Source organism: Caretta caretta, chromosome 12 (assembly GCF_965140235.1).
Source record: "Caretta caretta isolate rCarCar2 chromosome 12, rCarCar1.hap1, whole genome shotgun sequence".
Lineage (NCBI taxonomy): Eukaryota > Metazoa > Chordata > Testudines > Cheloniidae > Caretta > Caretta caretta.
This window is the reverse complement of record NC_134217.1, coordinates 43,821,617-43,835,531: the sequence shown is the minus strand read 5'-3', so window position 1 is coordinate 43,835,531 and position 13,915 is coordinate 43,821,617. Positions and strand designations below refer to the sequence as shown.

At 50.0% G+C, this 13,915-nt stretch overlaps 1 protein-coding gene across 5 annotated transcripts in view; it reads right to left on the bottom strand.

Moving 5' to 3' along the window:
• The window catches only part of PHLPP2 (PH domain and leucine rich repeat protein phosphatase 2), a 145,645-nt gene that overhangs the window by 80,661 nt on the left and 51,069 nt on the right, over positions 1 to 13,915 (bottom strand). For all 5 annotated transcript variants that reach the window (XM_048816964.2, XM_048816965.2, XM_075118525.1 and 2 more), the window contains one exon: positions 12,937 to 13,091. In XM_048816964.2, the coding sequence (XP_048672921.2) occupies positions 12,937 to 13,091 (155 nt within the window). The remainder of the gene's footprint in view (positions 1 to 12,936; positions 13,092 to 13,915) is intronic.

Genomic DNA, 13,915 nt, shown 5'->3' with positions numbered 1-13,915 from the left:
GGCACAGTGGGCTACATCGGGGGATAGACATTTTCCAGACCTTTTAGGAAACATCCCACGATGGGGTGTGCAAACACGGAATGCCCAGAAATGCCCGGGTGGAATGCCGGGATAGCCGCAAGGTGGACCTTAGGAGAGATGAATGCCAGGTGTTGGTCTTTCAAGTGCACTAGATAGTCCAAGATGCACAGGATTGACGCCTGAAGCAGGAGCACCTGCCATTAAGCACACCAAATGGAAAACCATTTCCACTTTGCTTCGTACGCAATCCTGGTAGAAGGTTTGCGGCTTTCCAGGAGCACCTGTCTCACCAAGTCCGAATAGGCGAGCTCAGCCTGGTTCAACCACAGATCCTCCAGACCATGAGATGGAGAGACTGAAGGACGACTGTGATTCTGTGAGATGAGGTGGGAGTGAGAGGTAGATGCAACGGGGCCCAGATCGACAGATTCAAGAGAGTGGGTTACTAGCACAGGCGAGGCCAAGCCGGGGCCACCAGTATGACGTCTGCCTTGTCCCTAAGGACCTTGAGAAGCACCTTGTGAACCAGAGGAAAAGGCAGGAAGGCGTACAGTAACTGACCGGACCAGGGAATCCGGAAGGCATCTGCGATCGAGCCCGGGGCTGTAACCCCGGAAGGAGCAGAAGGTTGGGCACTTCCTGTTGGCCCGCGTGGTGAACAGATCGATTCGGGGAAGCCCCCAGCTGCGGAACAGAACTGCTCCGATAAATTCTATTGTTTGGGTCAGAGCGAGAACCGACTTGTTGATGTTTAGAATGATGCCCAAGCGTGTCTATGATCAATTGCACCTGTGATTCTACATGCTGGCTGGACCAGCCTCATATGAACCAGTCGTCTAGGTACGGGTAGACATGCACGCGATGGTGGCGAAGGAAGGCTGCGATGACCACCACACATTTGGTGAAGACACAAGGAGCCATGCACAGGCCGAATGGGAGGGCTGTGAACTGATAATGCATCTTGTTCACCATGAACCAGAGAAAACATCTGTGAGATGGAGTGACTGAGATGTGAAAATAGGCATCCTTCATATCGAGGACAGTGTACCAGTCTCCAGGATCCAGTGAGGGAATGATCTTGCCCAGGGAGACCATGAGGAACTTTAAGTTGACGATGTACTTGTTGAGCTCCCTGGGTCCAGAATGGGCCATAGGCCTCCTTTTGCCTTAGGGACGAGGAAGTAATGTGAGTAGAAACCCTTGCCTCTGAGCTCCTGAGTCACCTCCTCCACGGCTCCTAGAACGAGGAGGGACTGGACCTCCTAAATAAGGAGTTGCTCGTGAGAGGGGTCCCCGAAGAGGGACGGGCAAGGGGGGTGGGAGGGTGGGAAGGAACAGAAGTTGATAGAATATTCCGCCTGTACCGCGCAGAGGAGCCATCCGTCCGATGTAATAAGGGACCTTGCACAGTAGAAGTGGGATAGACGGTTCAGAAAGGGAGGATAGCTGGCTGGGTTGTGGACTGGTAATCCATCCTCATGCATATCTTCAAAAGGTGTGCTTAGGGCCCGGAGGGGGCTTGGATTCTCCATGGCCCTGCCCAGGACGGGGGCGCGATGGCCTGCGCCAAGAGTATCTGCGCCTCCTGAGGAAGAAGTCCTGCCTGGGTTTAGAGGGGAAGGATTGCTGCTGGGTGGGCTGTGGCTTGAACGGCTTTCTCTGAGTTGCCAGGGTATGCATGCCTAAAGACTTAATGGTATTACGTGAATCTTTCAGGCTATGCAGTCTCGAATTGGTCTGTTCGGCGAATAGGCCTTGACTGTCAAACGGGAGGTCCTGGATCATCTGCTGGACTTCTGGTGGGAGGCCCGAGGATTGGAGCCAGGCGTTATATCGCATGGCAATGCCAGACGCCAGTGTCTGCGTCATCCAGGGAGTCTTGAAGAGAAGTCTGGGCCACTAGTCTGCCCTCCTTGGCAATGGCCCCCAGCTCTGTGCATGAATCGGATGGGAGAAGCTCCTGGAACTTCTGAATAGCAGACCAAGAATTGTAATTGTATCTGCTAAGGAACGCGAGTTGACTAGCGATCTAAAGGGAAAGGCCACCCGTGGAATAAACCTTTCTCCCAAAGAGATCCAGGCGTTTCGCATCCCTTGATTTAGGGGCAGGCCCCTGCTGACCCTGCCTTTCTTTCTCATTTACCGCATCTACCACCAGGGAGCATGGGGGCGGGGGCGGGGTGTGTGTGTGTGAAAAGGTATTCATACCCCTTAGTGGGGACAAAGTACTTCCTTTCAGCTCCCTTGGCCGTGAGGGGAATGGAGGCTGGAGTTTGCCAGACTGTTTTGGCATTAGACTGAATAGTTTTAACAACTGGTAAGGCTACTCTAGAAGGCCCTTCTGGTGTCAGGATGTCCACCTTCTTCTACAACCTCCTCCACTTGGAGGTTCATGTTCAGGGCCACCTGCCGGAGGAGTTCTTGCAGTGCCCTGAAGTCCATGGGAGGTGGGTTGGATGTGGATGTACCCGCCACAGCCTTGTCAGGAGAAGACAAGGAGGATGCGACTGGCATGGCTGGGTCCGAAACAGCCCCTTGGTCTGTTGTGTCCGGTTCCTCCTGAGCAGCGGGAGTAGCCTCCACCGGGGGTGGGGCTGGTTCCAGAGTTTGTGCAGGGTCTGGAGGGGGCACCACTGAGGGTTGCCTCAGGAAGGCAGGACCCTGAATGTGGCAGCAGAAGGACAGCGGCAGTGGGAGGGCACCCTGCGCCTGGTGGTACCTCCAGAGGGTCCAGAACTGCCACTGGGGTTGCCAGTGGGGTACTGAGGTGTCCTGTCTGCAGCTGCCTGGGCCTGATTGGGGTACGTCTGAAGCTCCTGATGCCCTACCCGACCTAAGGGAGGGAGACTGGGAGTGGGTCGGCCAAGGAAGGGAGGTGTTTGAGTGCACCAAGGAAGGTTTCGCGTCCCCTGATGGGCAGGATGGGTACTGCGAGGAATGGCGAGATCCGGGCGGCAACTGGTGCCGTTGTGGAGAGCGGTACCATGGGGTTGACGCGTGCCGAGAAGTTGAACCTAGCCTCGATGGGGAGCGACGTTGAGAGAGCGACTGCGACCAGTGCTGTGTCGGACAGCGGTGCCGTGCCAGAGACCGGTGCCGCGATAAAGAATGGTGCCGCGCCGGAGATCTGCGCTGTGCCAGACAGCAGTGCCGCGATCGGCAACTTGGAGAGGTGCAGTGCCACGACGGAGAGTGGTGCATGGAATGATGACGATCTAAGCGATGCCGCGAGGTCTCAGACCATGACCTAGACCGTGAGTGGGACCATGACCTATCAGTCAACGACCACCTCGAGGAGGAACGGCTCCGAGGATTGGGGCTGCGAGACCAGTGCCGTGGGTCGAACCAGTGCCATGAGTCAGACTGGCGTATAGCATACGTGCGGTGCCAGGTCTCAGAATGGCGCAGGGACTCAGAGCGGCGCAGTGATGCAGTTGGCAACAGGCTTTGTTGCAAGGTTAGTGGTTCTGTTGTGTGATGTGTGGTTGCTGGTGAGTATTTGCTTCAGGTTAGGGGGCTGTCTGTAAGCAAGGACTGGCCTGTCTCCCAAGATCTGTGAGAGTGATGGGTTGTCCTTCAGGATAGGTTTATGCGTTGGAGAGATTTTAGTTGGGGGCTGAAGGTGATGGCTAGTGGCTTTCTGTTATTTTCTTTGTTGGGCCTGTCCTGTAGTTGGTGACTTCTGGGTACTCTTCTGCCTCTGTCAATCTGTTTCTTCACTTCAGCAGCACTCTAGAAATGGAAAGCTAATACCCTACTGTAACTAAGCAGAAGAGGTACCTACCCAGCACAAGAACAGATGCACCATAGAAACTGTTTCTTTTGTTTTATTTGGATCTTTTTGCTGCATTCTTACTAAATCTTGTTTTTAAAACTCTTTGGGAATTTGACATACACTGCCTCAGAGAGTTAAAACATTCCACCTCTAACAAGAGACTCCCATGCCCAACATTCTGTCTCAAAGGTATAGACTAAGGACTCCTCTTCCATAAGGTGCTGCTCCCACCCAGGGACCAGGAAAACAGCATCTTGAAAGCTGCTCAAGAAGCTTCATTATTCTAATGTCATGGTTTCTAGTTCTTTTCTCACTTTTCAAACACTAAAACAGACCCTGAAAGGTCTGGAAGGACCATTACAGTTTTTCCAGCAAGAGAACCTACTGCAGTAGCTCCTTGCTTAACATTGTAGATATGTTCCTGAAAAATGTGACTTTAAGCGAATCCAATTTCCCCATAAGAATTAATGTAAATGGGGGGGTTAGGTTCCAAGGAATTTTTTTTTTTTGCGAGACAAAAGATTAATTATATATATATATATATATATATACACACACACACACACAGTATAAGTTTTAAACAAACAATTTAATACTGTACACAGCGTTGATGATTGTGAAGCTTGGTTGAGGTGGTGGAGTCAGAGGGTGGGATATTTCCCAGGGAATGCCTTACCGCTAAATGATGAACTAGCAATTGGCTGAGCCCTCATGGGTTAACTCATTGTTCTTAATGTAGCCTCACACTCTACAAGGCAGCACGAATGGAAGGAGGGGAGACAGCATGGCAGACAGAGACACACACCCTGTGTGTGAGAGAGAGAGAGATGCACATTTCCCCTTTAAAAAGAAAAGGAGTACTTGTGGCACCTTAGAGACTAACCAATTTATTTGAGCATAAGCTTTCGTGAGCTACAGCTCACTTCATCGGATGCATGCAATGGAAAAAAAGTTGTGCAATGCTCCCTTATGTCGTTTTTTTCCACTGCATGCATCCAATGAAGTGAGCTGTAGCTCACGAAAGCTTATGCTCAAATAAATTTGTTAGTCTCTAAGGTGCCACAAGTACTCTTGTTCTTTTTGCGGATACAGACTAACACAGCTGCTACTCTGAAACATTTCCCCTTTAAGTATGCTGACACCCCTCTTAAGTACACTACTTTGTTAAGTTAACCAGCAAGCTGAGAAGCAGCAGCTGCTGCAGGAAGCTCCCTCCCTCCTGAGCCCTGTCGTGTGTGTCCCCTGCTCTATGGAGATGGGCTAAGTGGGGTGCAGGAGCAGGGGGGAGGGGGACACCCTGACATTAGCCCCCTCTCCTTTCCCTCTCCCCCCACCCAGCAGGAGGCTCTGGAGAGCAGCTCCAAGGCAGAGTGCAGGAGCAGCACATGGCAGTGGGGGGAGGGACAGCTGAACAGCGGCAATTGATAGCCTGCTGGGCAGCTGCTGCACAGAGAACTTAGGCGAGAAGGGAGCTGATAGGCGGGCTGCTGGTCCACCCTGGTTCCAAGCCCCCACCAGCTCGCTGCAATGGGATGCTTTTCCTGCAAGCAGTGGACAAAGCAGGCGGCTGCCAAACGACGTAAGGGAGCACTGCACAACTTTAAAAGAGCATGTTCCCTAACTGATCAGCAACGTAACAAAACAACGTTAACCGGGATGACTTTAAGTGAGGAGTTACTGTATTATCACAGCAACTAAGCAGGTAGGAAACCAAGACAAGCTTAGAAATAGAAGAACCTGGATAATAAATTAGACTCTAGCCCTTGATGAAATTGCACCAAAATAGCATAGTAAAGGTATATTCTTTCACCTATACGTATGATCACCTGAATATTTCATTGCTCTGCAGGAGGAGGGAGAGAAAATACCATGGAGATGGGCACCTAAAAATACACGGAGAAATCAGAGGAGCATTTTTGCAGATTTTCATGATAATCCTGCCACAGGAAAAGATGATTACTCATCTTTGTAACTGTTGTTCTTCGAGATGTGTTGCTCATATCCATTCCAATTAGGTGTGCGTATGCCACGTGCACCATCGTCGGAGAAATTTTTACCCTAGCAACACCCAGTGGGTCGGCTGTGGAGCCCCCTGGAGTGGCGCCTCTATCGCGCTAGATATATATCCCAGCTGACCCAGCGCCCCCTCAGTTCCTTCTTGCCGGCTACTCTGACAGAGGGGAAGGGGGGCGGGTTTGGAATAGATATGAGCAACACATCTCAAAGAACAACAGTTACAAAGGTGAGTAACCGTCTTTTCTTCGAGTACTTGCTCATATCGATTCCAATTAGGTGACTCCCAAGCCTTACCTAGGCGGTGGGGTCGGAGTGAGATACCACTGTGTGCAGAACCGCTGAACCAAATGCAGCATCGTCTCTGGACTGCTGGACTATTGCACAGTGAGAGGCAAACATATGAACTGAAGACCAAGTGGCAGCTTTACAAATTTCCTGTACTGGAACCTGTGCCAGGAAAGCAGCCAATGAAGCTTGGGCCCTTGTGGAATGGGCGGTGAGGTGTGTGGCCGGGACGTCGGCCAGGTCGTAACAAGCACGGATACCGGACGTGATCCAAGAGGAGATACGCTCTGAGGAGACCGGGAGGAGGCCTTTCATCCGGTCGGCCACAGCAACAAATAGCTGGGTCGTCTTTCTGAACGGCTTCGTACGTTCAACATAGAAGGCGAGGGTCCTACGAACATCAAGGAAGTGCAGCCGTTGCTCCCATCGAGTAGCGTGTGGCTTCGGATAGAAGACCAGGAGGAAAATGTCCTAGCTGATGTGAAAAGTTGACACCACCTTGGGAAGAAAGGCAGGGTGAGGGCAAAGCTGCACCTTGTCTTTATGAAAAACCGTGTACGGCAGTTCCGACATGAGGGCTCTGATCTCAGAAACGTGCCTTGCTGAAGTGATGTCTACAAAGAAGGCTGTCTTCCAAGATAGGTAGAGAAGCGAGCAGGTGGCCATCGGCTCGAACGGGGGCCCCGTGAGTCTGGAAAGGACCAGGTTAAGGTCCCACGCCGGGACTAGTTGTCGAAGCTGCGGGTAGAGACGGTCCAATCCCTTAAGAAACCAACCGACTGCCGGGTTGGAGAAGACAGAGCGACCATGTTCTCCTGGGTGGAAAGCCAAGATGGCTGCCAGGTGCACCCTAACAGACGATATCTCCAGACCCTGCTGTTTTAGGGAAAGGAGATACTCTAGGATGAGAGGCACCGACGCCTGCAAAGGGGGCGTGTTGCGCTGAGCACACCAGCGGGAGAAACGCTTCCATTTGGCCAGGTACCTGGCTCGAGTGGAGGGTTTTCTGCTACCTAGTAGTACCTGCTGCAGCGAGTGTGAGCAGAGTAGCTCTGACTGAGTTAGCCATGCAGCATCCACGCCATGAGATGGAGGGATTGCAGGTCATAGAAAATCATAGAATCATAGAATATCAGGGTTGGAAGGAACCTCAGGAGGTCATCTAGTCCAACCCCCTGCTCAAAGCAGGACCAATCCCCAACTAAATCATCCCAGCCAGGGCTTTGCCAAACCTGACCTTAAAAATATCTAAGGAAGGAGATTCCACCACCTCCCTAGGTAACGCATTCCAGTGTTTCACCACCCTCCTAGTGAAAAAGTTTTTCCTAATATCCAACCTAAACCTCCCCCACTGCAACTTGAGACCATTACTCCTTGTTCTGTCATCAGCTACCACTGAGAACAGTCTAGAGCCATCCTCTTTGGAACCCCCTTTCAGGTAGTTGAAAGCAGCTATCAAATCCCCCCTCATTCTTCTCTTCCGCAAACTAAACAATCCCAGTTCCCTCAGCCTCTCCTCATAAGTCATGTGTTCAGTACCTTAATCATTTTTGTTGCCCTCCACTGGACTCTTTCCAATTTTTCCACATCCTTCTTGTAATGTGGGGCCCAAAACTGGACACAGTACTCCAGATGAGGCCTCACCAATGTCGAATAGAGGGGAACACATCCCTAGATCTGCTGGCAATGCCCCTACTTATACATCCCAAAATGCCATTGGCCTTCTTGGCAACAAGGGCACACTGTTGACTCATATCCAGCTTCTCGTCCACTGTAACCCCTAGGTCCTTTTCTGCAGAACTGCTGCCGAGCCATTCGGTTCCTAGTCTGTAGCGGTGCATGGGATTCTTCCATCCTAAGTGCAGGACTCTGCACTTGTCCTTGTTGAACCTCATCAGATTTCCTTTGGCCCAATCCTCTAATTTGTCTAGGTCCCTCTGAATCCTATCCCTACCCTCCAGCGTATCTACCTCTCCTCCCAGTTTAGTGTCATCTGCAAACTTCTGCGGGTGCAATCCACACCATCCTCCAGATCATTTATGAAGATATTGAACAAAACCAGCCCCAGGACCGACCCTTGGGGCACTCCACTTGATACCGGCTGCCAACTAGACATGGAGCCATTGATCACTACCCGTTGAGCCCGACAATCCAGCCAACTTTCTATCCACCTTATAGTCCATTCATCCAGCCCATACTTCTTTAACTTGCTGGCAAGAATACTGTGGGAGACTGTGTCAAAAGCTTGGCTAAAGTCAAGCAACAACACGTCCCCCGCTTTCCCCTCATCCACAGAGCCAGTTATCTCGTCATAGAAGGCAATTAGATTAGTCAGGCATGACCTTCCCTTGATGAATCCATGCTGACTGTTCCTGATCACTTTCCTCTCCTCTAAGTGCTTCAGAATTGATTCTTTGAGGACCTGCTCCATGATTTTTCCAGGGACTGAGGTGAGGCTGACTGGCCTGTAGTTCCCAGGATCCTCCTCCTTCCCTTTTTTAACGATGGGCACTACATTAGCCTTTTTTCAGTCGTCCGGGACCTCCCCCGATCGCCATGAGTTTTCAAAGATAATGGCCAATGGCTCTGCAATCACATCCGCCAACTCCTTTAGCACTCTCGGATGCAGCGCATCCAGCCCCATGGACTTGAGCTCGTCCAGCTTTTCTAAATAGTCCCGAACCACTTCTTTCTCCACAGAGGGCTGGTCACCTCCTCCCCATGCTGTGCTGTCCAGTGCAACAGTCTGGGAGCTGACCTTGTTCGTGAAGACAGAGGCAAAAAAAGCACTGAGTACATTAGCTTTTTCCACATCCTCTGTCACTAGGTTGCCTCCCTCATTCAGTAAGGGGCCCACACTTTCCTTGACTTTCTTCTTGTTGCTAACATACTTGAAGAAACCCTTCTTGTTACTCTTAACATCTCTTGCTAGCTGCAACTCCAGGTGTGATTTGGCCTTCCTGATATCACTCCTGCATGCCCGAGCAATATTTTTATTGTCATCCCTGGTCATTTGTCCAATCTTCCACTTCTTGTAAGCTTCTTATTTGTGTTCAAGATCAGCAAGGATTTCACTGTTAAGCCAAGCTGGTCACCTGCCATATTTACTATTCTTTCAACACATCAGGATGGTTTGCCTCTGTAACCTCAATAAGGATTCTTTAAAATACAGCAAGCTCTCCTGGACTCCTTTCCCCATCATGTTATTCTCCCAGGGGATCCTGCCCATCAGTTCCCTGGGGGAGTCAAAGTCTGCTTTTCTGAAGTCCAGGGTCCGTATTCTGCTGCTCTCCTTTCTTCCCTGTGTCAGGATCCTGAACTCAACCATCTCATGGTCACTGCCTCCCAGGTTCCCATCCACTTTTGCTTCCCCTACTAATTCTTCCCAGTTTGTGAGCAGCAGGTCAAGAAGAGCTCTGCCCCTAGTTGGTTCTTCCAGCACTTGCACCAGGAAATTGTCCCCTACACTTTCCAAAAACTTCCTGGACTGTCTGTGCACCGCTGTATTGCTCTCCCAGCAGATATCAGGAAAATTAAAGTCACCCATAAGAACCAAGGCCTACGATCTAGTAACTTCCGTGAGTTGCCAGAAGAAAGCCTTGTCCACCTCATCCCCCTGGTCCGGTGGTCTATAGCAGACTTCCACCACGACATCACCCTTGTTGCTCACACTTCTAAACTTAATCCAGAGACACTCAGATTTTTCTGCAGTTTCATACTTGAGCTCTGAGCAGTCATACTGTTCCCTTACATACAGTGCAACTCCCCCGCCTTTTCTGCCCTGCCTGTCCTTCCTGAACAGTTTATATCCATCCATGACAGTACTCCAGTCATTTGAGTTATCCCACCAAGTCTCTGTTATTCCAATCACATCATAATTCCTTGACTGTGCCAGGACTTCCAGTTCTCCCTGCTTGTTTCCCAGGCTTCTTGCATTCGTGTATAGGCACTTGAGATAACTCGCTGATCGTCCCTCTTTCTCAGTATGAGGCAGGACCCCTGCCCTCTCGCGCGCTCCTGCTCGTGCTGCCTCCCAGTATCCCACTTCCCCACTTACCTCAGAGCTTTGGTCTTCTTCCCCCGGTGAACCTAGTTTAAAGCCCTCCTCACTAGGTTAGCCAGCCTGCTTGCGAAGATGCTCTTCCCTCTCTTCGTTAGGTGGCGCCCGTCTCTGCCTAGCAGAGGTTGGGGTGACAGAGGCGGCCGTGGTCTTGTGAGATCAGGTCCGGCCAAAGCGGGAGTGGGATCGGAGCATCTACCGATAACTTCAGCAGCGTGGTGTACCAGTGTTGCCTGGGCCACGCTGGGGAGACTAGAATCAGACACACGCTGTCCCTACGTAACTTGAGCAGGACCTTGTGGACTAGTGGGAACAGAGGGAAGGCGTAGAACAGCTGGTCCTTCCACAGGATCAGGAAGGCGTCTGACAGCAAACCTGGGGAACTTCCCTGGAGAGAACAAAACATCTGGCACTTCTGATTGCTGAATGAGGCGAACAGGTCGACCTGGGGAAACCCCCACCTCAGATGATGGAGTGGATGACATCCAGACGAATTGAACACTCGTGAGACTAGAAGGACCTGCTGAGGCCATCTGCCAGTGTGTTCTGGATCCCTGGGAGAAAGGACACCACCAGAGGGATAGAGGAATATATAGAACTGCCACAGGTGAATGGCTTCCCAACAGAGGGGGGACAACCGGGCTCCCCCTTGCTTGTTGATGTAGAACATGGCCGTGGTGTTGTCTGTGAGGACCGCCACACAACATCCATGTAGATGCCAGGCGCACCGCCATCAGTTCTCGTACACATTGATGTGTAGAGATAGCTCAACTGCACCCTGTGTTTGGAGGTCCTTGAGGTGGGCGCCCCATCCTAGGGATGAAGCATCTGTGACCAGGGACAAGGATGGTCAAGGCCATGAAATGGGACCCCTTCGCAAACTGTCCTGGGATCCAACCACCAGCGGAGAGAGGTTAGGACCATTTCTCGGACAGTGACCACCATACTTAAGCTGTCCCGAACTGGACGATATACTGTTGACAGCAGGCCTGAAGTGGGCGGAGCCGCAGTCTGGCATGCCCAGTCACGTATGTGCAAGAGGCTGTGCGCCCCAGAAGGCTCAGGCACGTTTTCACTGTTGAGGTTGGAAAACTTTGAAGGCTGCGGATGAGGTTCGCCAATGACTAGAAGCGGACATCCGGTAGGAGAGCTTGGGCCAGTCTGGAATCTAAGATTGCCCTGATGAACTCTATTCTTTGGCTTGGCTCCAGGGTCGACTTTCAGACGTTGAGCAGGAGGCCCAGCTGACGAAACATGGCTATGGTAACTTGAATGTGGGCCTGCACTTGTCTCCTGGTGCAACCCCGGATAAGCCAATCGTTGAGATACGGAAATACTTGGATCTGCTGCCGATGAAGGGAGGCTGCCAAGACAGCCATACATTTGGTGAATATTCTGGGGGCCGTGGAAAGGCCAAAAGGAAGGACTGTGAACTGACAGTGTTTGCGGTTGATCACAAAGTGTAGGAAACGTCTGTGCACTGGATGAATCACTATGCGGAAGTATTCAGAGTAGCAGCCATGTTAGTCTGTATTCGCAAAAAGAAAAGGAGTACTTGTGGCACCTTAGAGACTAACAAATTTATTTGAGCATGCTCATATAAATTTGATAGTCTCTAAGGTGCCACAAGTACTCCTTTTCTTTATGTGGAAGTACACGTCCTTCATGTCGAGGGCGGCAAACCAGTCTCCAGGATCCAGGGAAGGAATAACTATAATGTATAACGGGAAAAAGAGAATGTTAGGGAAAGTGGAGAACAACAAAGTCGCGCTCCACAGTTCCAACGACCGTAACGGGCGGTAAGAAGGAACTGAGGGGGCGCTGGGTCAGCTTGGGTATATATCCAGCGCCAAAGAGGCACCACTCCAGGGGGCTCCACAGACAACCCACTGGGTGTTGCTACGGTAAAAATTTCTCCGACAATCGTGCATGCGGTGCGCTCACACCTAATGGGATTCGATATGAGCAAGCACTCGAAGAAGAACACAGCTATTTGATTATATTGCTGTCGGACACCAGTTGGCTTTCAATATTTCACAAAGTGACTGCCAGAACCCCCTGTTAGCAAGTAAAAGAATGCAGAGACCTGCAGGAAGAAAGACTGCCCCGCTCCATCCTTTACAACGGAGTCTGATTTATTTTGGGATTTGTTTTTTAATTTCTCTTATTTTTAGGTCTAATTGGGTCCCTACACTCTCCTACTTATTGGAGCTAGTTGTACCTAGCATACAATCCATCATGCATCTCCCACTACCCAGTAAATGGATAATTACAAGTTCCCAGTGTAAAGATGGAGTCTTGCAGACACTGCCAATTCTGAATTTGCGACAGCATTAAAGACTAATTAAAACAGGCTTCTTTTATACTTGCATTCCTTAGTACAAGCTTTTACTCATATTCTCCCTCAGCATTTGTTCTTATATCTAACAATGCTGCCAGACTGTTTAGTAAATGGCATTATAATCACCACCATATCTTCTCTATGTAATAGCATATCACCACACAAGGTTCAGCACAATCATCCTTAAAATGAAAGGAACATGTGGAAGGACAGCTTGTACATACTGTAAATTGCTGGAAGTTGAACAGTGAATGAAGACAAAAATTATATTTCCTAGTCTTCATCACCTTGAGGTTGCCAGATACCCACCAAAGACCAATCTCTTACCAGTATGCCAACTTTCCACAAGGACCATGGACCCTCAGTATATTCCTGCCTCCTTGCCTGACTGTATATTCCCGTACCCCAAAATGTAACAGAAAATAGTTCTCTGCAGACCTGCAAAGAGAGTCAAGACCCCCTGATCCATCCAGTCGCATAAAGTTGTGTCGCAGGTTGAGGTAGGTGATGTCTTGACTGTAGAAGAGATGCTCAGGTACCTCCTCAAGGCTATAACAAGACAGATCAACTGTGCTGAGTCGCTGAGACACCACCTAAAAAAAAGAAAAGGGCAACAGAGTTACAGCTACATTTACAATTTTCTTTCCAGTTCAATTCAATGAAAGTTTATTGGCAGGACATGCGAGACAAGTGCTAACAAAGCACAAGAAAATGAAACCCCTCAGATATCTATCAGAGGCAAATTCAGCCCACCCGGGGCAGGTTTTCATACAGTGTTTAGGATTTGATCCCAGGCCTGTATGTTGCTACTGTACATTCCTGTTGGCAGGCACATACACAAGCATGGAAAAGGGCACAGGAAAGGGACTGCTCTGACTTGTATACATTTTTTGATTCAGAATACCAGCCAACTTAAACTGCAGGGGAAATCCAGGGTGAGACAAATATCTAACTTATCTTAGGCTTTAGTGCCGCTGCCTGTCAGCATAATATCTGAGCACCTTCAAGATCAGACAGAATGGAACCAGTGAGTACCCAGTAGGGTTTCTTTGCCAGAGGATGTTGCGAAGGCCAAGATTATAAGAGGGTTCAAAAAGAACTAGACAAGTTCATGGAGGATAGATCCATCAAGGACTATTAGCCAAGACGGGCAGGGATGATGTCCTTAGCCTCTGTTTGCCAGAAGCTGGGAATGGGCCACAGGGGATGGATCACTTGATTATCGTGTTCTGTTCATTCCCTCTGAAGCACCTGGCATTGGCCACTGTCAGAAGACAAGATACTGGGCTAGATGACCCAATATGGCCGTCCTTATGTTCTTTTGTTTGCTTGTTTTTGGAGTGTTGTGAATGTCATTCTTTTTATGCTGGAAAGGTACTATCAATGAATAAGGTTTTGCAATATTTCCTAGAGGTGC